Genomic DNA, 27,783 nt, shown 5'->3' with positions numbered 1-27,783 from the left:
GTGGTGATTAAAAAAAAGCGGATATAATCTCGCTAATGTCAGATTGGTTTCATAAAGTCTTTAAAACTTTGGATGGGGCTTTACACGTCTTGCTATCCGACTTGATCTGAGGAGAGCAGAGGCAGTGGGAGGAGAGGAAGAGAGGAAAGGGATTAAAGGAGAATTTTGGAGATTGGGGTTGTTTAACCGTCACTCCTGATCCCTGCAGCGCACGCCATCTGTAGGTGCCTCAGACTCACTAGTTTACAATTAGTCAGACATGAGGAGAGGATTTGTGAAAACGTCTGTGTGTCTAAAACATTTGAATGACAGGCAAGCAGCTCCTAAAGGCACAGCTGAAAGTATATATCAAAACTGGGCTATAGTAGGCCTATATCCCCCCTTTTTTTATCACTTCCGGGAGCAGCAGAGAAGTCAGAGAAGTCAGCATCACACATGCTTTTTTTAATTGGTCAGAAGAGAAAACACCTTCCTACACACTGTTGAGGGCTCCGGCAGCGATTAATATGCAATTATATTTCACTCTTGATCTCGGTGATTTCAGTTAACCCCATTTGACTTGGAATCCAGGAAAGAAGATATTATCCGATGAGGATATTATGGCGCAGCATGGTAACGTGATGTACTTTAGCATAATAAGGGCTTAGCGGGGCGAGACTCAGAGGAGTGTATATCGCTTTAATCAAAGCCCTGTAAAAACCAGGTCAATCTGCAATTAACCCTACAAGGTCTTATGGTCGCTGCCTAATTCAAACCACACCGCTATACACTGTCATATGAACAATGTTGCATATTTCCGAGAGAGGGGAACACAATACGTTTTCTGCACCGAGCCTCATAATTAATTCTAAGACCATTCGGAGTTGCTAGAAAACCCCATGCTTAACCACATACTGTAAGTGTCAAGTAGCATACGGTATGATTAACAACAGCCTCAGGATTCACACACGCACACACACACACACACACACACACACACACACACACACACACACACACACACACACACACACACACACACACACACACACAAACCAGAAATATGGTCCAGTGGTGGTCAGGGAGTGTGTTGCCTCACCTTTGGGGTAGGATTTTTTATTTCAGACTTGAAAGATGTCAGAGGTTACATCCATCTATCTTAAAGCCCCTCATACATTTGCAATGACACAGAGATCCTAAGCAAATCTAAATGAGATTGAACCAGACAAAATATAAAGACAAAAATACAAGCTCCTACTTCTGTTATTCTTGGAGTTATAATGGGCTCTATGTTAGGACGCAGAGAGTCGCACCTGAGGAGTCTGGGTGAGAGGAAGTGTTGTGAATTAATTTAATTTGCCTCTTGTCATAGTGACGATCCTATCTTGCTAGCCTGAGTCTCTATAGATCCCCACTCTACCTCTAAATGTTTTTCTACTTCAACAATGTCACATGAACAATTTTCTTTTTTAAGTTGCTGTTTGTCACTTTGCTCCACTGCAGTTTATGTGTTTATTATGTGATTTCTTATTCCTCTTTTAGTCTATCTATCTCATTTGTTTCCCAAATTGTTCACTGTTGAGCTGATGATATCCTACATTTTGAATGTCATTGGCCCTATCTAATATATATATATATATATATATATATATATATATATATATATATATATATATATTTGGGTGTGTAGTATAGTTGGACTGCTTAATGGTTCCTCTGTGAACAGGAGCTTGCTTGCGGACTTGTTTATGAGAGTAGAATGGACTCCACCCACAGCTACCTGTTGGCCGTTGTCAATACAGGGTGATAAAGACACACAAGGAGGATACAGTATGTGGTTTGGATCTCTTCCAGTTAATTCTGCAGTGTGTGTGAGAGAGAGAGAGAGAGAGAGTGACACAAAAAGGATCAGCAGAGGACGACGTGTCAAGAGTCAGTCAAGAGGATTATACTGTTGCATGCAACCTGACACAGTGCACTGACTGATAGGGTTGTACGGTTTGAAAAACGCAAGTGGGAGAGATTGCTGTTGATCTTGTCTTGAACTTTTTCTGACCCAACACTTTGTCGGTCATGGTTGCAGTTAGCAGGGATGCTGCCTTGCCTCGGTCGTCACAGTGGGACACAGTCAACCGCCTAGCACTTGACAAAGGCACAGCATTCACACAGCAAGTTTAATCCAGACCTGTTGATTCCCCAGTCAAGTGGAAATCGTCTTTGGAAGCTGCAGGACGTTTGCTATATGGGAAAGTTAGCAATGGCTAAAAATCATGACAACCACTTCAGTGCTCCGATAATGACAAAGGCACACTGGAGGAAACCCAGCAGCCATGTGAGTAACTTTGCTATAGAGAACACGCTGGATGGGAAAAACATCACTAGATGGCAATACTAGAGGGATAATGTTGGCAGCCTTTTCAACAGAGTGTTGGACAACTGCTTCTTGAAACTGACATTCAAGCTGCAAATGCAAAGACCTCACAGTTACAGTAATGCTATTTTTTTGATGTGAAAAATATATTTTCGTAGGGGAACATTTTCTAGTTATATAATCAGGTGATTCTTTTTAGTGTAACATCACAAGATTGGGATCAACCATACTCATAAGCTTTATGTGGCTGTATGTATACATCATGACATACATACCTAGAGATTTATGGCTTATGCAGTTGTTGTTTAAGGCGAGAGATAACATGTAGTTCAACACTACAGCTTCTCTGGTTTCTAATCTCTAGCTAATGTTTTTGAATGTTTACTTTCAGGGTTTGTGGCAGACTATTGTTTGCACATGGTGGAGGACTTTACTCATATACTCACACAGAGAGAGCTGAGGCAGGATTGCTCTGTACACAACACTGTTTGACTACGTCAGGTTTTACTGGCTCAACCTTATCAGCCTTCACTTGGACCGCTCCAGATCGACCGTTTCAGTGGACTGTTGTTGTTTTACTGCATTTGTTCTGCATTAGTATTAGAACTAGGACTTGCTCAACGGCTGTGGGTTGGGATGTAAAGAATGTCGGCTGGCGCTTAATGTGGGAAAGCCAGTGCGTAATAGTGTGACAAAACCACAAAAGAGAGAGGCAACAGACCACATGCTGCATTCAAGGTAAAATGTTAATTAAAAGGTCTGTACTTTTGGCATTGTTGGAACAGTTGACAGACTTTTCCTAATTTGATGTAAATTGTCGATAAACATAAGTTTGAATTATGGCATGTTTCAGGAGCCTTGGGAGTTTTGGCTCTCAGAGAACCCAACTGTAAAACCTAATGTGATCAAGTACTTTTTGATGCAACATTGAGTTCCAATATACCAAATTTAGTACATGTGTTTTCCTGTATTTGGAGCGTGATAGTTTGTTCACACAAAGTCTAATAGAATGTCAAAAGAAAAGAAATACAACATTTGAAGGGCAAGATACAAGGGGAAATGTCCGTAGTCACCATGTCACATCAACACAGAACAGATGTCCAAGACTATACTGTCCATCTGAGTAGTAATTCAAGTGTTCCTGAAGGCACAATGCAACAATATGGCCATTAGTGTCCGTCATCAACAGACACAGAAAAAAACTACAATAGGGAAGTAGCCTACGGGCAACAAAATGCATTGGTGAAATGGCTGTTTTTTTTCTGTCACTGGATGGATTGTGACATAACAAGTGCTGAACAAGGTTTTTTTAGTATAACAATCCGACTCAAAATATGTCTCCTCTCCCCCAGACCCCAGATTTTTTTGAAATGATTGAAAGGATGCAGGTAAGAAGACGCATCGATCTGTTTGTGTGTCTGTCTCGGCTTCCTCAGCTGCACTCACAAAGCAACTAACCGGCCGACACGTCTCTTCCTAATTCCGCAGTACTGTGGCCATCTCCTCGGCCACAATCCCTTTGTATGCTCTGTACATGAGAATGATGTGGTTGAGTCTGGTGGTTTCAGAGGAGAGTTGTCAGAGCTTAATGTGTGTGTGTGTGTGTGTGTGTGTGTGTGTGTGTGTGTGTGTGTGTGTGTGTGTGTGTGTGTGTGTGTGTGTGTGTGTGTGTGTGTGTGTGTGTATGTGTGTACAGTATGTGTGTGACTGTGTGTGTACACTATGTGTGTCTTGTGCGTCTCTCTGTTAACATTCTGGTCGTAACACTGGCTGACAGCGCTATAAGCTTATTATCTCACCTCAAAAAGTGTCTCCCCAGTGTGTGTGTGTGTGAAGGCTTTCCACGGATGTTTATTTAAAATCACACGTTCCCACACATAGTGGGTGTAAACAGAGCTTATCAACAACCCAGTAATGTTTCAATGTGCACGTGTGTTAGCAACGATGCATCAGTGATGGAGCACACATTGGTTATTGTTATTAACTCATTAATATAGTTTCAGTGTCTGCTGGCATTGCTGCATATTTTGTAAAATGAATCTTCCTCTTTAGCAGAGGCTGTGATGCAGGACTGTGTTTTTCTTCCCACCACAATACATCCATCCATATGATGGATTTCTTGAGGCCAGGTGCCATCACCTAGCACTGACCTCTGTATCCTTCCCATTCACTCTATTACACACAAACACACCCCAGGTCCAATGTACATTTTAGTGTAGAAGGGTCACATAACTCTATTTTTTAACCCCTGGGGTCCTATTTTTATATGCTTCTTCTGTATGCTAACCGACCTTTCAGTGGCTATCGAATGCCGCTGCCTTTCAGCGTCCTTTATCCTATCCCTGTGTATGTATCGTATCGCTCTCTGTCTCTTTCCATCCGTCCTCACCGACTTTGCTTTGTGGCCTGCTGCGTATCTCTTGGGGAAAATACGGTGTCATTGTGTAACACTGATCGTTTTCTCCAAGTTTAATCCGTCATAGTCGTTTAGAATATGATCATCAAACTAATTCATGTATTATTTTAATTATTTTTGAATATCAATGACAGGTGTTCTAACCTAGGCTTCTGCGTTGACCTTTTTGAATGCAAAGCCATCTGCTGCACTGATGACGGTTTGCGATCCTGTTCTCTCTCTCTTTCTCTCTCTCTGTCTCTTTTTTCTCATCTCACCCTCTCCTCTCATATAGGGCAGCAGAATGGATGAGCAGAGATGCACTTTTCCTCCCCCACTCAAGGTACCACTCTCCGTATATAGGGATACTGTCTTATTCACATGATGAGGTCATTGTTCTCACCACTGCTCCGCCATATCTTGCTCATCCAGACAGGCCGATTACCTCAGCACTCACGAACACGGTTTCATCCATAATGCAGTGCAATGCTCTCAGGTCCTGTCTCCGTTTTTTTTGTGCCGACAGTCAGTTTTAGTTTGCATTCAAAAATCATGTGTCCCACGCAGATGGAACCGGTTAAAATCTCAGTGACGAATGAATTGAAATGAGTATCCGTCCCAATGAATGGCAATACTTTTGTCAAGCATGGAATAGATCCCTACTGTATGTTGTTGCAAAATTGTTTATTCATTGCATAACTGTTATGCAATTACTCCGAAACCATGTCCTTTGGGGATTGGGGAAGTTGGACAAGCTGTGTTTATTTTTTATTCTTTGATGAGGAAACAACGCTGCCTTTTTTTTTCTATTTTCAGACTGAGGAGGACTATATTCCGTACCCAAGTGTCCACGAGGTAGGCTGAAAAAATGCTGCTGGAGCACTTTTTTCCTCATTAGTGCTTGTTTATTGTGGAGAAATTTGTTATTATTCCTTTTTATGCTGAAATTATTTGACCATTTACAAAGTTCCGTCTCTCAACCTCTTGTTGTTTTGCATGTTTGGGGCAGGTGTTGGGCAGAAAAAGCCCTTTCCCTCTCATCCTCCTGCCTCAGTTTGGTGGTTTCTGGATCGAAGGGACGAACCATGATCTGAGTGACACGGTGGACACGGAACAGCTGCAGCCTCTGTCCCCCACCACGCGCACTAAGCTGGAATGTAACACTACGGCTACAATCTACCGCAAACACTTCCTGGGAAAGGTTAGCCACTGTGTGCATCTTTCTCTCATGTTTTTTTTGGAAATTCCCCCCAAGTGTACGTTTGCTTCATGGTTTCAAACTTTCCCTGTTATTCATTTTCTAGTCATGGATGCATGGGCATCATTTTTGTCATTCAAAATTTAAATAAAATTGATTATAAATATTATGTAAATTTGTATTCATCTCACCCTGAAGTCATACAAATCTGCATAATTAATTGTAACGCACGCTGCATTATATTTAACTTGTTAAATTGGTGTGATAAAATTGTGAATTTGCGGTTTTTCATATGTTAGGCAGTAGCTGTTTCTGCAAATCTCCCCCATTGCTCAATACATTTAATATTAGTTGGTTCGTAGTTTTTCCCATTATGCAATTTTTCTTGCTTTAAAATCATAGCGATATACATACATCATTTAATTATGTTTATTTAGACGTTAGTGCAAGTTCCTTTAATCGGTGATATCACTGGTCCTACGAAATCCCCTCATTTTTCAAAGGCGTCTCCTCCTCATATGAGCCTCATTACCCTCGTCGAATATTTCACAATCAATTTCACTTCTTGCTCGTTATATCAAGGGAATGAACAAGCAATGAGCAAAATCCCATTGGAGGGAGCCACTTACATGGACCGGCCTCCACTGCTTGGCACCTCATACACGCTTTGCTAATGAAGACGCATTCGGCTCTGCCACCTGTTCTTACACGCACTTAATAGGAACAAATATGATCCGTCTGTAGTAGAAGAAGCAAGTAAAAGATGAAAAGGAAGTCAGATTGGAAATATATGGTGACTGAGTGGAGAGCGTGCACAAGTGTGTTTGTGTGTGTGTCTGTTTATGGCAGATACTAACGGCGGTTTCCTTGCACTGTGCCTTCAGGAACACTTTAATTACTATTCAGTGGACAGTGCCCTTGGACATCTGGTGTTCTCTCTGAAGTACGATGTGATTGGTGACCAGGAACACCTCCGCCTAATGATCAGGTAATGCTCATTACACGTACACGAGGCAGTGCACATGTCAGAGCCCAATATGTAACAACCAACCATAATGTTATCATTATTATTATTAATTTTTTCGTAAGTAAAACCCAAAATGTCATCAATGGTCGATAATGTAACAAAATATGGAGCCAAAGAATTTCACTAGTTTTTGCCAAGCCCCAACCTCATCGATTTTTACCAGCATCCAATAAGGAAGTGAACACAACTGTAGTAACCAGGAAGTGCCACTGGGGGGTGGTGCCAAGACCGAGCAGTTTTTCTTTGACTCACTTGTTAGATAGGCTGGTTTCAAAGTCTTATTAAACCTATTTACAGCCTGGGCCACAAAACCATTTTAGTCTGTATGTTTAGGTCATATCTCCATGACAACACTGAGGGGGGTGAATTTTTTTGGACCACGCTAGTTTTTATTTTATCGGATGTTACAATGTATTGGCGCGATCTCTTGAGTGACAGCTCTCCGCCCGTTGTCCCTCACTTTGCCTCGGGGGTATACGTCAGCTATCTCCCTCCCCCCGACGTGAGGCGGAGTAAAAATCTCACAAAATGGCGACACGCACAAACCAGGATTATTGGATGCTGTGTGAATAACTGAGGTCAGCCCGGATGCTACATCCATATTATTTACTATCTATGGTTTTTGCTCATATTGTAACAACGTGTAACATTGTGGGCCACTTATTACATTATGGATTATGCTTGTATGGATTCTACAGCCTACATTGAAGCAATTAGCCTTTTAATCCATAAATTATTGACTCACTTTATAATCGATAATGGGTTACACTTTACAATAAGGGTACGTTAGTTAACTGTTTGTTAATGCTCAATTGAGGCTTACATAGCATTTACTAAGCATTACCTAACTGTTAATAAATGCTTAGTAAATGCATAATTAACATAAACTAAGCATTTACTAACTGTCATGCTTAGTTTGTGCCTAACTAAGCATTAGTAGGGGCGCCCTTAGCTCAGTTGGTAGGGCGTCCCCCCCATGGGCCTCGGCCAGCAGCGGACCCGGGTTCGATTCCAGCCCGCGGTCGTTCTCTGCATGTCACTCCCCTCTCTGCCCCATTTCAACTCTGTCTCTACACTATCAATAAAACATAAAAATGCCAAAAAAATATCTTAAAAAAATAAATAAAAAATAAGCATTAGTTAATGAAGCACTAACCGTTAATTACTTAGCATTAACACTTAACTATGCATTAACTAACCACAAATAGCATTAACTAACAGTTATTTAATGTACCCTTATTGTAAAGTGTTACCTTATGATTTAATAAAATGATCACACTATAAGGTGACTTTATAATGTTATAAGTGACCCAAAATGTAATAAGATGTTACAATATGGGCAACATGTTATTATGTCATGGGCTTCACATTTTGTTACATTATCGACCACTTATTACATTTTGGGGTTCATCAATTTTTAATTTACATTTCGGCTCGTTGTTCGGGCTCTCTTGTACAACGTTGCTTAGCATAACGGGAATACTACTGAATCATGTTTGTCGACCAATAAGCGGCTAAGGTCATGAATCTGCTGACAAAATGCCCAACATCCGCTGGATAAACACATCCTCCCAACACGGTTGTAATAGTAAGAGTCATAAAGCCGGAGAGAGTGTCAACAGAGCACCGTCATTTCCACTGCAGAGTGACAGATGGACTATTTAGGCCAGTGAGTGGGTGGGGATGAATGGATGGAGGGGGGGGGGGGAGGGAGAGAGGGATGGAGGGAGGCAAAAAAAGGGAGGATAGGAAGTTTTATGTTGGTCGTGCATACTGGAGCATCCTTTTACCCATTCGACATGTTCTGAGAAATGTTCCATCATGGTATATGGCTTTGAAAAACACACTTAATTGTTTCATGATTTCTTCCAGGAACAAGTTGAAAACCTACCATGATGTGATCCCCATCTCCTGTCTCACAGAGTTTCCCAATGTTGTCCAAATGGCCAAGGTGAGGAGAGATGTTTATTGTTTTATTGTTTAGTGTAGCATACACATTGACCTGCTGTGACACTGTGGTACCACATCCTAACGTTTCTTTTCTCTCTTTTTCTTGTTTTAATCCAAGCTTGTCTGTGAAGAGGTCAATGTGGATCGCTTTTTTCCTGTCCTTTATCCCAGAGTAAGACATGGTTTTGTTTGTACAGCTGCAGCTTCTGTAAATGCATTTGTCCCAGCAAACATAATGATAATTTAAAGGATATGGTTGGAATTTTTTACAAGACTGTCAGGTGCCCATAGAATCAAATATACATACAAAGAGGGGAATTTCATATTAAAAACACTATAGCTTTGATCCATGCCCACCGGATTTGTCCAACTCAGACTACCGCAGATTAGTATTTCCCTTTGATGTCTCTCGCCAGTGTGAACATCAAGCAAAACCTGTTTCAAAGTTCATATCGGACTTGGCTAACTGTGTTAACCTATCCTTTAAATCATTTTCCGTCTTATCTCTTTTTTTTCCACAGGCTTCAAGACTAATTGTCACTTTTGATGAACACGTAATAAACAACAATTTCAAGTTCGGGGTCATTTATCAAAAGTTTGGCCAGGTGAGTTACAAAGCTTGTTTGTAAACTAAAAGGAAAGATATGATTTCATGTTGGGGGGGGGGGGGGGTCAAATACAAATATGGCTTGTTCGAAGTGCACACATCCTTTATATTCTTGTATTCAGTCCATGAACAATGAGAATATACTTCACCTTGCTCAGTCCTCCTCAGTCTTGAATATGGCTTTCTGTTTGTCACTGTGACTGTGGCTGTGTTCACAGTCCTCTTGTGTAATGTGTGTGTGTGTGTGGGGGGGGGAGGGGGGGGGGTGCAGAAGGGGCTATTGAATGCTTTGCTGAGGGCACTTGAACCTTCAGGAGACCTCAGTGTGTACAAAGATCTGCGTGGTTGATCCCTGAAAGCCTGCTCTTGTTGAGATAGTATATTGTAATATGCATTGTAAATAAGCCCAGGGCAATCCCAAGAAGTCGGTGAGGGCGATCTGCTCATCATGATGGCTAAGTAGTAAGCATATGCACACGGAAAAATACTCAATAGGCATCAGGAGCATCTTCACATGCATTGTTTTTCTGTGAGTCTGTGTTAACATCACTTCTCTCCACAATAGTTTATCACCACCCCATCTTTACTGCAGAAGCTTTGCATAAAGTCAATTTCTAAACCTGTGATTGATCTGTAATCTCCAATGCAAATGCAGTGTGTTTGAACAACACTGCCAAACACACACTGAGTACACTTCACACCCCTTGCATCCATTTATTGACATTAGTGATCACGACTTACATAAAATAATAATATGCAAAGTTAACCTCTTGTGATCGATTGTAATTTAGTATTTTAGGCTGTTACTGTTTGTTCATTTGTAATCCAGACATCAGCACTATTTATTTCTGAATACTAACTTTGTTGTGAACAAACAGTACACACTTTACCATACAAGTACACTTCCTCAGTGCTTTTAAATTGTTACTGGTGAGATGACTTTCTCCTCCAAGATTTGATGTTTTATTGTTGTTTTTTTATTGGTTGAAGACTTCAGAGGAAGAGCTGTTTGGCAACAATGAAGAGAGTCCTGCCTTTGTAGAATTCCTGGAGTTTCTGGGAGAGAAAATTGAGCTGCAAAACTTTAAAGGGTGAGGATACAACAAATACAAATAATATACTGAACCATACATATCGTATAACATTATATAACATAGTTGACATTATATTAGGCTTGCTAAAGGAACCATGGCCGTGTTCTGCAGCGATGGTGGAAAATATCTTGATAGCCATGGTTCTGTGTGCTTGCAGGTTCCGCGGAGGGTTAGACGTGGCCCACGGGCAGACTGGTACTGAATCCGTCTACTGCAACTACCGCAACAAAGAGGTCATGTTCCATGTGTCCACCAAGCTGCCTTACACAGAGGGGGACACCCAGCAGGTACGGTCTGGAATGTATTACATACTAGATTAACACACCCTTCATGATCCACTGCAAGCAGGCCCTCAGGGTCTTGTATAATACCATGTTTTGCATGTAACAAACAACCCTGACACACAAAAGAAACTCTGTAGTAAGCATGAATCATACATTCATGCTTTAGTGTCCGCAAACACAGATTAATCACCGCAAGCTGGTGCACAATTTACTACTGTGGCTTGTACAAATACAGATGCAATAATGTCTATATGTTCAGTCTACCCAGCAGTTGTGGGTGTTCGGGCTGTCTTCAGTTAGAAACAGCGACCCCTGGTGGTGTTAAACTGACTTACATGCTTTTAGTTGTGATACAATATTTCCCCATGCCAGTAGTTTCACACAATATATTAGTTGTGGTTGGTAGCGGTATGCCTGTTTCATAGCTTTTTGTTGCTAACTGGTGTTTAAAAAGGAACCAAGAATTATCTTTATATAAATAACATGCACTTGAATTAAACTGGGTTTCATCAACAATTAGCATGAACTGCAACAAAGGAGTCTGTTATTGATTGAAATTCCAGGCAACAATAAATATTTCCTGAAACTTCATAGATTCGGCTTTGTGAAAGTAACAGAAAAACAAATACCATTGGAAAATAGCATCCATTGCTTTGCATCAGCAGTCTTTTGTCCTGCAGAAAAAAATGCCTGGAGAGCAAAAAATACTTGCATTGATTTAACTGTAAACGTGACATCCCTATCGTATGTGGCTGGTTTGTTGCAGTTGCAGAGAAAGAGGCACATAGGCAACGACATAGTGGCCATCGTGTTCCAAGAGGAAAACACTCCGTTTGTGCCCGACATGATCGCCTCTAACTTCCTCCACGGCTACGTTGTGGTCCAAGTGGTCAATCCCTGCTCCGGCAACGTTCTGTACAGGGTAACTAACTTCCCTCACTTATTCACTATACTATCTATTATACTATTATACTATGTCTCCTGTGATAAACCCTTGATTAAGCTTCCTCTTCCTCTTCCTTCTTAAGGTGTCAGTGACAGCACGCGATGACGTACCGTTCTTTGGCCCAGCGCTTCCCAACCCTGCTGTCTTTAAAAAAGTAAGAGCTGTATAGTTGAACTACTGCAACCTATAATCCATTGCACTTTTCCCACCATCATTCATTAGGTGAATGCCTCGTCTCTATACTCCTCTCTCTCTTTTTCCAGGGCCCTGATTTCCACGAATTCCTTTTCACTAAGCTCATCAACGCAGAGTATGCCTGCTACAAAGCTGAGAAATTTGCCAAATTAGAGGTGAGTTGTTGGAAAAAATAACTTGATACATTTCCGGCATTTTTGTGTCCATACAAAATGTATAGTCTACTTTCCCTTCGTTTCATTTCATTTTGTGTGTGTAAGGAGCGAACGCGGTCAGCCTTGTTAGAGACCCTTTATGAGGAGATCCACATGAACAGCCAGGCCATGATGGGTGTCGGAGGAGAGGATGACAAACTGGAGAACGGGAGTGGAGGAGGAGGGGGCTTCTTTGAGTCCTTCAAGGTAACTGGAAACTATGCAGCAGCAGCAGAGGCCAGGGCTTCCAACTGACTGCTGCACTTTCTGCAACTGTCCGCTCTTTAAAAAATAAAGATAAAAAAAGTAATTCACACATTAGACAAAGTCCTTTCGTAACGACTTGAATTCTTGAATTCTGTATATTACTCATGCCAGAGTAAGGTGGGGACACTGGGTATTTACATAGATGCCAATTTCAATTCAAGCTCAGACTTACCTCCATTAAAGAAGTAGTTTGACATTTTGAGAATGCAACACTTGAATGCTTTCTTGGCAGGGGTTAAATGAGAAGAGAGATACCATTGTCATGTGTCTGCTAAATAGGAAGCTCATTCGGTTAGCTTAGCGTAGCATAAAAACTGGAAACGGTGGGAAACAGATAGCCTGGCTTGTCACAGAAAAATCCAATTCACTCCTTGTAACCTAGATTCTCGTTTTTAATGCCTTTCTATGGATTGAAACAATGAGATATAATGTTTTATAAGTGCTGCTTTCTTGGCCAGGTCATTAATGGAAAAGATATTTTAATTTCAATTAATTTTATCTGGCTAAATTAAGGATACTGATTGATTGATTGATTGATTGATTGATTGATTGATTGATTGATTGATTGATTGGTTGATTGATTGATTGATTGATTGATTGATTGATTGATTGATTGATTGATTGATTGATTGATTGATTGATTGATTGATTGATGATTGAATCATCTGGATGGAGAGAAGTACTGCTTGTCCTGCTGGGACACACCACTCTGGGCTTCCAAGCTTTTTCTTCCTCATGCTTCCTAGCTGCCGTCCTCTCCGCATGCTCCATTGTTCAGTCAATGTTCATCTTTGTAGGAATCTTAACATCGAAGGTATAATGGGTAGATTTCTTTCACCATCAGATTGCCTTTGCTGCTTCACCCTGCTCCACGCCTGCAAAGCGCTACACTGGGCTTAACATAAACCTCCTCCCGGCTGTGTTTTAAACTCGGTGCGGGTCAGACCTCTGCTGTGAGCCACACTTGGCCCTTTTTCTACTTCCACCTCTCTTTACCTACCACCTGACTATCTACACATAATGACTCATGTGAACTATACTCCCCCCTCCGGGCGCTAAAGCTAGGCAGTGATCTCTGTCGCTTCCCTTGTCTGTCAGGAGGATTAGCATCAGGCTAGTAGTGCTCTCTGTATAGTGGTCACTATTCAGGGAAAATACCCCAAGGCTAACTTCTCTCGGGCCTGCCATGCTAAAGGGGGTCAAAAAGGCTGTAGGTCTCATCAGCGAACATCTGAACATATCTCCTCCTCCTCCTCCTCGTCTCTCTCCGTAGCGGGTGATCCGCAGCAGGAGCCAGTCTATGGACGCCATGGGTCTTACTTTCAAGAAGCCGCACACAGTCTCCACTAGCCTCAGCAGCAGCTTTAACCACGAGGCCGCAGAGAGCCCCAAATTCCCAGGGATAGTAAGTACAGTCCCTCCTGCAAAACCTCCTGGTCTGGAGTGAGGCGACTCTTTCAGCCCGCTTCCGCCGCCTCTGCCTCCCCCCCCTAGCAGTTCTTCTAGTAGTTAATACAGTAAATGCCCCCCTTCCTCCTCCCTCACTTGCCTGCTGCACTAACTTCCCATAGAGAAGGGCCACACACACGGTCGAGTGGAGCCCTCTATGCCTGCGTCTTAAACTTGGCTCTCTCTCGGTTGCACACTGTCTGCCTACACGAGATGAAGTGACTGGACACTAATATGATAATAAACTGGAATGCTATTAGGACACAAGGGCAATTTCTGCCCTGGGTTAAAGCTGCTTCTAATATGTAATGTTTTAACCTGTGCTCTTGAATCCCCATGCATCTGCATTGTTCTATAAGATCTCACTTACTGAATTGTAATGTATTTGTGTATGCGTGTGTGTGTGTGTGTGTGTGTGTGTGTGTGTGTGTGTGTGTGTGTGTGTGTGTGTGCATGTGCGTTAACATGCGCGTGTGTGTGTTTGTGTGTGTGTGTGTATGTATGTGTGTGTGTGAGAGAGTGCATGTGTGTGAGAGTGTGGTAGTGTATAGTGCCATTTTTGTGAGGACCAATTTGAGCTTAAAATCTTAAGAGTTAGGACATTTTGGAGAGTCCATACTCTCCAAAATACCTTCAAAGGGGTTTGAGAGGTTTTTTTTTTATGTTTTAGGTCAGAATAGAATTAGGGTTAAGAAAGGGTTAGTTTAAGGGTTGGAGTTAGACATTTAGTTGGGATGGGTTAAGTTAAAGGCTCTGGCAACCCACAGACATAAATATATGACATTAATGTTGGGTTTCTCTATAAGCTGTTTACAGTCATCCAATTAAAAATTTATTTTCATAAATATTATAAAATGTAGTCTAAAAAACTGCTTTTTTGTTGTCTAGAACATTTTGCAGGGCGGTGTGGGCGTGGTCAATAACGTTCTGTAAGGGAACGTTCTCTCACTCACGGTGCTGAGCAGGTTAAGCCCAGTTCAGACCAAAGATTCACCACACAACGAGACGCAAACTAGAAAATGCTGCACATGCTCACAACGAGCCTGACTGGCAGTTCACACTGCTGCACGGGCTGCGACGGTAGCTGGTTTCCCTAGCAACGGTGAATGCTTTGGCACAGCTGAGAGCCGCAGCTCAGAATCACTTGCAGAAAGTAACTTATTATTATTAGGCCTATATAGGGTTGCAATTAGTTGTAGGATATTTTTTCCCCGCTACAACGCAACCTGTTTAATTGAAACAGGTGTCAGTGTCACAATGAAAATATATAAAAAATATCTCTGTCTCATATTTATTGTTATATCTTATTAGTTTATTTCCCATTTAACTTGCAAAAAAATCTGCTATCTATTTTAGACATATGCATTTTTAAATGTTTTTGAGGATAGGAGTGGGAGAGAGAGAGAGAAAGAGAGAGAGAGAGAGAGAGAAAACGGAGTCTGATTATGTTTCTCATCACGTGAGCTGATGCGATATGTGGTTTGAATTAAGAGCACAAGGAGTAAACTATAAAAAAGACAATCAAATGAGTTCAAACCAGCCGGCCAGTTGGATCCTAAGCATGCAGGCTAACGTTGTCCAGACGATCAACAGTGTGGAGACCCGCTGTTGAAGTAGCCTACGCTACAGGCAGCCGCAGAAACATATTCTCAGAAGGGAGTGCTGACAAAAAAAAACTCTGCCTGCACTTCAATAAAAACTCGCTACATTGATAAAAAAAAAATGCATCACCAATGCGGTATTGTTACATGCAGCAGTGACACATGCCGTATTGGTCTGATTATAAGACAGGGTTTCCCTCTGGGAATATGTAGTAAAAAGTCATGTCGTTTTATATTCGGGGTCTAATATTCAGCGTCCAGTTATGGACTGACCGTTACCAGAGCGATCATTCAGCTTCAGGGCTTGTGTCCAACTTGTGTTTATTTATTTATTTTCGGGTGGAGCACGAGCTGCGCACTCAGATGCGGCCGGACAGAGGTGTGTGCGCTTGGATAGAGAACGATGAGTCGAGCGGAAAAAGAGGCACGGGAAATGGCCAAAGATCTCCACATCCCCAGCACTGAATTCAAAGCCTTGACTTTTTTTTGTTGCGAGTCGACGTGTCAGAGGCATGAATCGGCGCAGCGATCGACAGTGGCTTTTCTGCGCAATTTGGAGACATGTCTCTCAGGTCTCGGGACACAATCGGATCGTGAAAGCCTGTCCCCTCTACAACATTAACGTTCAGGAATCCCTTTTGATCATTTAGTCTTAAACCACATAGTTTTTCTGCACGGCGGCTCGGCGAGGTGTCACTGTGAACGTCACCATCACAGTGTTTCACCGGGGTGCGCGCTGCTTCGCTCAGACGGGGCTGTGAGTGTAGGCTCAGGCGCAAAGAGACAGTCTGTAGGCCTATCTCTTGCGCGGCTCCAGAGATATTGTATATATTTGTTTTTTAGAACGTGTGACGTCCCAAGATAGAGACGTAAGCCAAGGTTCGAATCAGAAATTTTCAAATGGTCGTCTCAATGCATTTTAGAACAGAGATCCTTCGCGTGACATCACAAGATATAGCTCGCTCTAAGCTGAGGCAACATTCGAATCAGGATTTTTCAAATGCTCGACCAACTGACATGACAGTATGTTTGCGGGGGGCTAACAGATATTCCTAAAACCTTTCATATACATATTAGCACTGATTTTACCCCCCAAATAACATAGTTACAAGGATTTAGTGGATTTGGGTTGCCAGGGCCTTTAAGGGTAATGGGCTGGGGAATGCATTGTGTCGATGAGTGCCCTCATAAGTATAGCAACACAAACGTGTGTGTGTGTGTGTGTGTGTGTGCGTGTGCGTGTGCGTGTGTGTGTGTGTGCATGCCACCTAAATACTTTTTTTTGTCATCAGATAATATTTTCGATTGTGATTATGTTCAAATGACTATTTCTCTCAAGTGAAATGGTGTTTTTTCATTGTAATTTTGTTTGTCCCCCTCAGAAACCCTTTTGAAAATTTCAATATCAGACATTACTTTTAAACTATTAGAGCAGCTTTTCATTCTTCACTTGAAAATAAAACTTGTAACTTTTAACCTTAATTTGCTGTTACAAGGTTTTCACTTAACAGCACCTCCGCATATGGTTGGTGGTTTGTATATTTGGGTTTGTTTTTTTACTGAGACTCTGATTTGTATGGAACACCCACATTAATACTAGATGTTCTAGTATTAACAAAAAAAAATGACCATTACTACAACCAACATGTTACATTATTGATATAACCCAAGCTTGCTTTCTGCCCATAACCCTGTCTGGGATGTATAACATTCTGTGTGTCCTCTTCTGTTTTGATCTATTGTTCATCCTCTTTCTCACAGGCATATGGCTCACATAACTGGCTCATCATGTCTCTCTCCCATTCAGCTGCCTGTGTTGCAACCATGGAGCCAAAAAAATGTCCCTCTTTGTATTCTCCAGTTAACACATGCTTTTGTATTTTGTTTGAACAACGTGACTTACTGCATGGAATCTCATATATATTTGTATAAATCTCATGTTTTCTCCTCCCCCCTCTTCCTTTATCTTGTCTGTCCCCATCACCTCCTTTCTCCTCCTCCCATGTGGCTCAGTCATTGCTTGTCCCAGGCAAAAGCCCCAGTAAATATGGACGTCGAGGCAGTGCCATAGGGATAGGAACAGTAGAAGAGGTTCATGTCTAATTCTAACTACTCTCTTACTGCTTGCTTGCTTCTTTGATACTTTTTCTTCTGTCTGCATGGCGCCACTGCATCATGGCCAAACACGTTTTCTCTCGTCATTTCAGCACATCTGTGGGAGACGGGATGTATTTTACAAAGAGAATTAACTGATCAAATAATAGCAGCTATAAATATTCATCATGGATTCATTCATTTGTCAATTCACAGTACAATCTAGAAATGTATTCAACTCATTGAAAGATAAGTAGCTCTATGATTAGATTGTGCCACATAGACATAGTAAAAGTCTTATTTGAAGTGGCCACCCTTTGGCTCCCTTTTCTGGCTAATATTGTATAGATTTTTCTCTTTTCTCCGGCTATCATTGCAGTGTGTGTGTTTTCCTTCTTAAATCATGGCTATTCTGCATTATAATTCCTCTATGTCTGTTTGTGTATTCGTTTAAAACGATGCATATTAATGAATAAATGACCCCCCCCCCCCTTACGGAGAAATTATTTAAAGAAAAAGAAAAAAAGTCCTCCTCTTTGAAGCCACGTTAAATAAAAGGCTTTTTTTTCAAGTTCTTATGTCTGAGAGCTTTAAAAAGGGAGATTGGATGAACAAAGCAGTCGCTGAGGAGGCACATTTAGTGGTAGGCCCTGGAGCCTTTAAATCCATCTTTCATCTCCCGCCTCAGTGTGCTCTGCTCTGGCTGAAAGATTGGCACTCAGGCTTGACATTAAGCCGCTAAGTGCATATTTGAACCTCGCCGTAGTAACAAGTCGAAGGGAGCAAAGTAACTGTTAAAACTAATAATTTTGGGCCACCTGCGTCTTTGAGTGACCTCCAAAAAAGTGCTATACAAAACCTATCAATTAATTAATTAACCTGTGTTTTAGTAAAGAATATTTACAGATGTATATATTTTTTTTTACACATTAATAAATAAATACATTGATAAGATATTGAGACTCTATTCAGACTCTGGTGCTGACTGACTGTCTTTCTTCTCCCCCCTGGCAGTCTCTGATAATCCCAGGGAAAAGCCCGACAAGGAAGAAATCTGGTCCGTTCAGCTCCAGGCGAAGCAGTGCCATTGGTATCGAAAACATTCAAGAGGTCCAGGAAAGGAGGTGAGAAAATAATCACTGCACATTACTCATCTGTGTATGTGCTTTATGTTAACCTATCTTAATCATTGTAATCAACAACTTAAATTGGTAATTTACTTAATTTTACCTGCTATCAGTGCATCCGCATTTATTGATGCTGCCTGTGTTGCATCCTGTTTGCCTTTTCCCTGATTGTCTGTACCCATGTCTGGTGTCACAGTAGAGAAAGCTCACCAAATATCCAGAAGACCCCTGACAGTGGCCATGTCTCCCAAGACCCCAAATCAGACAACTCATCCAATCAGAGCTCTCCTGAGGTGCTCACAACCGCCAAGAACAGGTGTGTATAACGGACAGGTTATCATTAGGTCATCATTAATTGTGCAATAGTGTGTATGTAAACACCTCGATGTATGCTACCCCAGTGCAATAGTAACTGCACACGCACACACACACACACACACACACACACACATGTGTGCGTGGGCAAACCTTGTCTAATATACCTTGTCCCTGAATCAAGGGAAAGGATCATAGCTGTACTTTACTGTTTGTGTAACCACTGGGTAATCCTCAGCTGTGGCAGCATGTTGAACTAGTGTGTCCTATACTGTACATAAGATTAAATTAGGTTTGGCTGTGCTGGAGAGTAGTTAACCCAGCGTATAGTTCTTGTCTCGGTGGCAGGGCCCCGTCCATCCCAGAGGGTCAGGACCTCTCCCGCTCCTCCTCCACCGCCAGCAGCTTCGCCAGTGTGGTGGAGGAGAATGAGGCCACGGAGGACTATGACACAGGCATGGTGAGTGCTAGATTTAGTGGGTTGCCTGTAAGAAAACAAGCCAATATGCTTTTGGTGCACTATGCAGTTTCAGGGGGAGGGGGATTTATTTATATTTGCAGAGCCTGCAGTAAATTTAACATATAACAAAACATATTTAGGCCTTTTTTTACAATTAATACTTAGTATTATTTTGAGAAATTTAAGACTAAAATAAATATGTAATATGCATGCAAAACTGTGGGCCCTTCTGCTGTAAACAACAACAACAACAACAACAACAACAACAACAACAACAACAACAACAACAACAGTGAAACACTAACTTTTACGGTAGCTTTCAAACAGTGTTCCAGGGATCCAATTTTCCTGTGTGGAGAGTGTGTTTATTCAGTTATGAGAATATACCTTAGAGGGTTTTCACTTCTCTGACACACCCAAAGTTACAGAGTGCACCTTTAAGTTATCTGTTTGTCTCTGAGTGTAATAAACAGTGTGTGTTTGTCTGTGTATCCAGGAGAGTCTGTCGTCTGGGGGGACGCCACACAAGCGAGACTCCTTCCCCTACAGCATGTGGCTGGAGGACGGCATGAGCAGCAGCAGTACCACCAGTCGTGGAAGCTCCCCAGGTGAGAGAAAGAGAGGGGCTGGGGTCCATGGACCTTCTTCATGGTGGTGTCTGCGGCTGTTTCTGGTTGTACGGCCCATGTCATGACCTGTAGATGCTATACTGTATATACAAAACAGCTTTATCATAATAATATAAAACTGACTTTTATTTCAGTTAAGTTGATCATATTTACTACTAGCGGTAATGTGGTTGTGTGCATTTTCTGTACATCATTTTTTAAAGTCGGTCTGTGCTGGATGTATAGTATGTGCCTTTGTGTCTGGTTTGATACACTGTGGACACATTCGCTCAGGGCCGGGTAAACCTGAACGAGGGAAGGGAACCGACATCCGTATCAAACTGGAAGGACCACAGGATCATCAGTCCTCATCGGTGAGTCTGAACCGGCCGCTGCTGTACCTTTTAATCCTATCTGTTGCCATGCATGATTCCTTTTTGATTGACTTTGTTGCTTCTCGTGTGCTGTTTCTGATGTGTGGTCCCTCTATGTGTGTTGTGTTTTTGTTGTTGTTGCTGTGTGTGCATCTCTGTGGGCAGAACTGTTAACTCCACCAACCTGGTTGTATCCTGGATCTCCATCTTCAGGTTAGCCTTTCCTCTTCCTCTTCATCTCTCAAGCAACGCACCTTTACCAGATATACTGTAAATACATTGATAGCCAATCAAAATGTGCTTATTCTTGACTACTGTACTGTATATAATATATGTACTATATGTTTAGAGGTTTTCTGTGTAACTCAAGTTGTCTCCAAGAATTATTTTGAGGTATTGTCATTGACTGCTTAGTTTATCCTATTAATGGTTAGTTAATGCATAGGTAATGCTTTTAAGCATTATCTAACTGTCAATGCTTAGTTATTTATGTTTATTTAGTGCTTGGTTGACTAATGCTTAGTTTACCATTAACTAAGCATAACAGTTATTTTAACTAAGCAGTTTTTAACTGGTAGTTGATACTTAGTTCATGTTGAGTGAGCATTAACTGACAGTTAATTAATGTAACCTTATTGTAAAGTGTTACCCTCATTTGTGTCTGGAGTTTTTGACGAGACATTTCTCTTATTCCCAAAGCATTCCCATAAGTCACAATCCCTCTGGGAGATGAGACAAGTGCAGGCGTTGGCCACGGCCGAAGACGAGGAGGAGGAAGATGAGAAAGAAGAGTTGAGGCCGGTGGAGCCAGCCGGTCAGTCTGCTGCTCGGTGAAGGGCTCAGAGTGAAGCAAATATCCAGAAACACTGGAGGACACTGGAGTAGGAGGACGCACACAGAGGGACCAGCTTTTGCACAGTTTTGCTTTCCTTCCACTTTTGATCTCTGCCTACTCACACATCTGTTGCCTAGTTGTATGGGTGTGAGTGTGTGTATGTGTGTGTGTTTTTGTTTTTTTTACCACACCCCTTATTTCAAAAGCACACATTTTTATCTACAAATTGAAGAGTTTTATTTGTAAGATATAAGATATTATGTAAAGATGTAACTTTTTTTGCTTCAGTTTGTCTTGTTGGAGAAACACCCGGGTCTGCTGGCTAATCAGGGTAAAGACAGTGCCATTGATCTCTTTGTTAGAGATCGTGAGAAGGACTTTTGCTGCAACGTGGTTGGTTGGTTTTTACCAAATCAGCAAGGGATTTTGGTTCAATAAATATCTCTTAATGTATACATAATACCAAATATACAGCATCAAAGATGGATATTTTTTCTGACAAAACGTGCAATGTTCTGTTGGATACTCTAAAATGTGATTATTTTTCAGGTTGAAATGAAACTGGAGGGATGTGTATACCAGCTGTAGTAGAACATTATTGTTCTCTTTCCTTTACCACCCAAATCTCTGCAAGATTAGAATTCAAGATTCATTAAATGGCCTTAAAAATTTAACATGCAATTTTCTTTGCCCTTTGGATTTACTTTACCTCACTTTTTGACTCACATGCTCTTCAGCCAATAACGGGATTGCAGCCTTAGATTAACTGTGAAACTAATATATTCAGAATAATTTTGGCAAAGTACTTTATAAAACAATGAAGGTGCAATGCAGTTTATTGGTCTGCACAGTCTGTATAGTCTCTTAATGTTTGAATATGTCCACCAATAACTTATTTGACTGCTTCATCTACTGGTGACTAGTCTGTACATTATGTTCCAAATCGCTTTTTTTCTCTCCATGAAAAAAACATGTTTCGTATTGGTATTTATTGATTTGGGTTCCTGTCAACGTGGCATTTATGGCGTACATCTGTTATACTATATCTCTATGGTGACTGCATCCTGTCTACATGCTTGTACTGTATGTGTCGCTTTGGAGTAAATTATGATGTTGTCACCTGTAAAGCTCTGTCTATTGCAAGGGTCAGAACTATTTCAGTGCGGTACATTTTGCAATGCAATTATGATAACACACTCACAGTGAATATTTATTTGCTTTTGAAGTAAGGAAAAATAGATCCAAATGCAACTACTGATATTGTAAATATAGAGATTAAGTTGGAGCACATGGTGTGTTATGTATAGACCATTGATTTAGAATGGGATTGAACAAAACCTTGAAATGACTGCCAAGTTAACATTTTATTGTTGTTTGATTTCTCATACCCTTGCTTTCAAATGTTTTTGGAGACGGCTTTATAGAAGAAAAATGTATTTTAAAAGCACCACAGACCGTTCTGTAAAAGGGAAAATCTCACAGTACTTCCTGCTGATCATTTCAGTTGCCTTATCCTCACAAACTGATGGTGTAAGTATATTTATTGAAGCAAATAGTTCATAGACAGCAGGATCTACAATGATATGAATGTTTGTTGTTGTTGTTGTTGTTGTTGTTTTTATTGTAAATAAATGCCCTGAGAACTTTACAGCCTATCGTATACATCATTTGTTGTCCTGCGTCTCATCCATTTTTGTCAGTATTAATTTATTGTTTTTTTGTTGGGGGTTTTCTGCACATATATATACAATATTTTGAACTGCACATAATAAGAAATCCCTGCTGTGAGAAGCCTACAATCTCTACATGTTCCACTTCCCATGGCCTTAATGAAAGCTAAGAGAGAAAGCCCCATGAATAAATGATTTGATGTGGTCGCCCATGAGAGTGTGAAACTAGGGCAATCTGAGAGGGGAGGCTTCCCTGGTTATACAGCTGTGTCACATGGCAGGAAGGAACATATTCATGAGTCAATAATAAATCCTGACAGAGATGGGCCCATTGTATCTGCACATAAATAAATAATGGTACCATGTTTGAAGCAGTTCCTAAATAGGTTTAGAAACATGTCATTTCGAAATAACACAAACGGCTACTCCGTGAGGAGGTACAATTCCCCAATGTTTGTAGTAGTTATGAAATACATTATTCTCAATATTGTTATTGCTATTTACAGCTACAGTTATTTATTTTGTTTGTATTTAATTGCCTAGGGGGCTTAACAATCTGTACAGCAAAATACAACATGTCCCTGTTTAGGATAAGGAAAACCTTCCAAAAAGTGAAAAGGTGGAAGAAAAAGAGACATGCAAGAAATCACTGTATTAAGTTTCCAAGACAAAATGATTACATTAAGATTGTAAATATGTGAAAAGCATATGTTAATATTATGGATGCAGGCGTACGTTGAATAACTTGATGTCTCTAATTAAGACCTGAGAATAAGACCAGTGATGAGGCAAGCACAGCATTCAGCCAGATAGAGTGACAAACTCACAGAGGGGGAAACAGCCATAATAGCATGCAAACTATGGAGAGAGGAGTAAATAGGAGATGTTAGATCTCTGGGGTTTGACAATCCAGATCCAGTCGCCTGGAGACCCCGTCTGGAAGGGGAGGGGATGTGTACTCTCCTAGGAGGAAAACCAAATGCCACAAATATAATTGTATGTCTGACATTTTCCCCTGGGCTACATGCATACATTTTTGTTTTCATATGTTATGTTGCTGATTGAGTAGTTGTTCTACAGATGTTACACTCAACAGGTGTGTGGTCTGTTTTAACACAACAGCCGTTTTGTGCATCATGATTTAAGATAATAAACAGCTCCATCCTGCTCAGTACTTACAAACCTGCTTGTTGCTCAGGCACCACAGTCCTCTAAAAGGATTACTGAAAAGATTAATTAAAAATTAAGAAGCTAATAAATTCACAACAAAGACACCTGTAAGCCTATTTGTATTTATTTTTTATTTGGCTCAAACGTGAAGATCGTTTCTGTTCTCTCTCACTTATTTATCAAAGATTAGTTATTTATTACTGAGCTATTTTCATACAGACGTAGGCATCTACCTGCTCTGTTCATGCCTGTAAATGACAATGTCAAAAATACCGTCATGCAAACAGTTAATGGTTAAATTGCTACTATTTGTTAGTGCCTTCCAGTGGAGTCATTCAAGACTTCAACTTACCTACTGTATATCGCTAAATAAAGATCCACGCAATTAAATCGATTTTCAAAAAGTGTAGGCCTATAGAATTAGCTTTTATCAATTTTATTTTTAAGCATTAAATAATAATAGGCAAACCAAATTGCTATTGCAATTGCTCTCTGGAATCCCCTGCTGTAATAACAGGCTGAGGCTTTGTCCTCGTTCAAGTCTCTTCTCAAAACCTATTTTTACTGGAAAGCCTTTCCAGATTTTACTAGAGCTGCCTGGTTTTACGTTTTTATATTAGGCTTAATGTCTTCATTTGTGTTGCTGCTCCGGCGGAACCTTTGTCCGCTCTGAGTAACAGGAAACGCTTTAATTTAGTGTCGCAGCAGCCGGAAGTGGTGTTCTGGAGTCACATTGAAAACCAAAATCCCCTGTCACAGGAATATTAGGTAACGTAACACTTGCTATTTGTATACGCAAATACATTTAGTCGCGTTATGTAATACTCGGTTAGAAAAAAATATTAGCCTTACGTTTTTAGTGACTATCCCGACTTTCACCGAGCTACATTGCTAGCTAGCATTAGCATTAAGCCGGGCACCTATGGCACCGGTAAAAGACAAGTAGCCTACATCACTTGTATTTTGGTAACATTTAGTTAAAACTGATTCTTGTATATTTTGCTTTGCAGCATCAATTAATCGAATCATTTTTGAGTTAACATCAGATGCATTTGGCCAATTGCATTTGATTTTAGTCAACAATAAAATGAGGGTTTGAAATGTTGACATATAACTTTACCTGAAAAGGGTTCATGCAAATCCTCCAAAGTCTGTCTGATAACAGTCTTGAAAATGCTTAGACAACACCTCGGGAGTGGGATTATATCAACCCTTTTTTTCTGACGTTGCTATTTAAAAACAAAATTATTGGTAGCTTCTTTTCTTTTAAATAATTCACAAATGCCTCTCAGGTTAAGGTCAACTAAGCATGGCATTGTATACCGTAACGTTCAGACATTTATGTGATACATCATTATAATTTGCTTTTTAGTTGTGCATTTTGAACATCATTAAACAAAAATAATAATGACATGATAATATAATGACCACATTAAACGTTCTTCACAATTTGAAGTAGATCTTACTTTTTCAATGGACCAAAGAATTCAAGCTTTATGCAATAATGGTCTGCAACCCAAAATAGTTTATGTCGTTTTTCTCTACAGTTTTGGTTTGTAAATTTCATTATGAGTGGCATGAAAGACATCTTGAAAAAGTCTTATCTCTAACTTGGCCTCAAGCTGCAGGAACCTTTTCTGTTAAGTTGGTCAAATATTTCCTTTACTGTTCTCCAGAGCTCAGAGATTGTTTGGGCTTGTCCTTGATCAATAATACTAGCCCATTCATTTTAGTCCACTAATGGTAACCAACTTTGACTAACACACCCTTACTCTGCTCGTACCCACAGGTCCAGGGACCAGTCAACCCATTCCTGATGACTATATTTTGATGATCGTTTACAATGTTTACCTCAAAGGTTGTCCCTCGTCTAAGTCTTTTACGTAGAGCATCATGTAAGTACGAACATCTATCTCTCTGCTTTAATCCAATTTAATCTCATATTAAATTGATATTTCCTGTTTAAGTAATAACACTAAAAAAATTACCTAATTCCTTTAACCTTCATGACTAGGTTCACTTCAAGCCAATGCAGACATTTTCAATAGATGTGGACAACCGATTCTTTCTACAAATAGCTCGTTACTGAAACGAAAAGCAAGAAACTATTCGACAGCAGCAGGCAACACATCTCCCCCTCGATGGGTCCAACTGGAGCCAGAGCTGGAGGACGCCCTGGTGCCCCGTAAACTGTCTGTGAGTCCCTTGGAGAGCTGGCTCTCTCTGCGGTACTCCCTCCCTCCCCTGGTGGAGTCTGCCCCGCCTCAGGAGGATGCTGCTGGGCTGCTGGAGGAGAAGGTGCTGCCTCCCCTCTCTGTCCCCGTAATGGAGGACGGAGGAGAGGGTTCAGCCACGCCCCTCAGCTGTAAGAACGTTCTTGAGATCAGACGGCGTAAGATGAACCGCCACAAATACAAGAAGCTGCTGAAGAGGACAAAATTCTTGAGGAGGAGAGTGATGGAGGGCCGCGGCAAAAAGAAGCAGGTGAGACTTTCTTATTTTTGGAGTTTCGTTTTGAAGACTCTGTTGCCAAATATAGGGATCCTGTCATACTGAAGAGCCACATATGATTGTTTTACTGTTCTACAAAGTGTTCTTGTTTTAATGTATTATCAGTATGCTTTGTGATATTTATGGTAGTATTTAACTTTAAAGCTGGAGTCAGGAATTCTGGAGAACGCTTGTTGTCAAAATCAGTGAATATCTCCTCACGATCTGCTACCTGTCAGTACTGTGTGGCTTGCTGAAAAAAAAGCTGGTGTTAATTCACAGCCTAGGCTCTTTAAACAGGTATTCAAACAAGGGTATGTAAACAAAAAAGGCTCACCGTAGCTAGCAACATACCCGTTTACGGAGCCTATTTTTTTGAGCGCACTCGCAGTACGTACATGTAAGCGGATCCTGAGGAGTTATTCACTGAATTGGACAAAAAGTGATTTTGACAACAAGCATTTCCAGAATCGCTGACTCCACCTTTAGTTGTCAAGGACTCGACTGCATTGTCTGTAGATGTCTTGTGTGCCTCATTAGGGTCCTCTAATTACGACACAAAGTTCCTAAACTAGCTGAATGTAACTTAACTTATTCACACTGTGTGTTTCTTTGTCATGTTCAGAAACGATTTGAGGAGGATCTGAAGAGGATTTGGACGCGAGCTGGACTGAAGAAAGCTCCAGAGGGATGGACCACGCCTAAGATCTTCATTAAGCAACATGGAAACAAAAGGGACTGAGGAGCACTTGACAGTGGTTCCAGTTTGTGTCACGTGTACTTTTTAGGCTCTGCACACCACACTCTCAAACAGCCTTCTTTTTATGCTCTGCATCTTAAACGACACACGTTTCAGCGGTGAGGGCCTATTCCGTGTGTGTACAATGATTTTTAATAAAGTGTACATAATCTAATAAAGCTCTTTCTCTTTCAAGCCCAAGACATGGTGTGCTGTTGTTTTCTGTTGACATTTTTTTTTAGGCTTTTCCTACTGTGGATGGCAGTATTGTGCAAAGTCCGAAAAAAGATGCATTCACCCACACATTATTGTCACTGGTTATTCAATCTTCATATAAAAAATGT

General features: G+C 40.9%; 2 protein-coding genes across 2 annotated transcripts in view; both read left to right on the top strand.

Annotated features, from left to right (window-relative positions):
* rap1gapa (RAP1 GTPase activating protein a) overlaps nt 1-21,379 on the top strand; it is a 44,931-nt gene extending 23,552 nt beyond the window's left edge. The window contains exons 4-26 of the mRNA XM_080031398.1: nt 3,703-3,738; nt 5,041-5,088; nt 5,562-5,600; nt 5,755-5,946; nt 6,828-6,931; nt 8,843-8,921; nt 9,039-9,092; nt 9,442-9,525; nt 10,518-10,618; nt 10,779-10,908; nt 11,672-11,827; nt 11,934-12,005; nt 12,115-12,201; nt 12,307-12,447; nt 13,781-13,912; nt 17,571-17,648; nt 18,666-18,775; nt 18,975-19,094; nt 19,424-19,553; nt 20,050-20,161; nt 20,456-20,535; nt 20,701-20,748; nt 21,235-21,379. Coding sequence (XP_079887524.1) covers nt 3,703-3,738; nt 5,041-5,088; nt 5,562-5,600; nt 5,755-5,946; nt 6,828-6,931; nt 8,843-8,921; nt 9,039-9,092; nt 9,442-9,525; nt 10,518-10,618; nt 10,779-10,908; nt 11,672-11,827; nt 11,934-12,005; nt 12,115-12,201; nt 12,307-12,447; nt 13,781-13,912; nt 17,571-17,648; nt 18,666-18,775; nt 18,975-19,094; nt 19,424-19,553; nt 20,050-20,161; nt 20,456-20,535; nt 20,701-20,709 — 2,094 coding nt within the window. The 3' untranslated portion in view covers nt 20,710-20,748; nt 21,235-21,379. The remainder of the gene's footprint in view (nt 1-3,702; nt 3,739-5,040; nt 5,089-5,561; nt 5,601-5,754; nt 5,947-6,827; nt 6,932-8,842; nt 8,922-9,038; nt 9,093-9,441; nt 9,526-10,517; nt 10,619-10,778; nt 10,909-11,671; nt 11,828-11,933; nt 12,006-12,114; nt 12,202-12,306; nt 12,448-13,780; nt 13,913-17,570; nt 17,649-18,665; nt 18,776-18,974; nt 19,095-19,423; nt 19,554-20,049; nt 20,162-20,455; nt 20,536-20,700; nt 20,749-21,234) is intronic.
* Nucleotides 21,380-24,863: 3,484 nt separating this feature from the next.
* Nucleotides 24,864-27,634, top strand: aurkaip1 (aurora kinase A interacting protein 1). The gene is made up of 4 exons (XM_080031604.1): nt 24,864-24,978; nt 26,000-26,105; nt 26,225-26,694; nt 27,326-27,634. Exons 2-4 carry the CDS (start codon nt 26,054-26,056, stop codon nt 27,440-27,442), a joined length of 639 nt encoding a protein of 212 aa, XP_079887730.1. The 5' UTR covers nt 24,864-24,978; nt 26,000-26,053; the 3' UTR covers nt 27,443-27,634.
* The last annotated feature ends 149 nt before the right edge of the window (nt 27,635-27,783 follow it).

The sequence above is a fragment of the Ammodytes marinus genome, assembly GCF_949987685.1.
Source record: "Ammodytes marinus genome assembly, chromosome: 7".
NCBI lineage: Eukaryota > Metazoa > Chordata > Actinopteri > Uranoscopiformes > Ammodytidae > Ammodytes > Ammodytes marinus.
The sequence above is the reverse complement of the archived record's forward strand: the minus strand, read 5'-3'. Positions and strand labels throughout refer to the sequence as shown.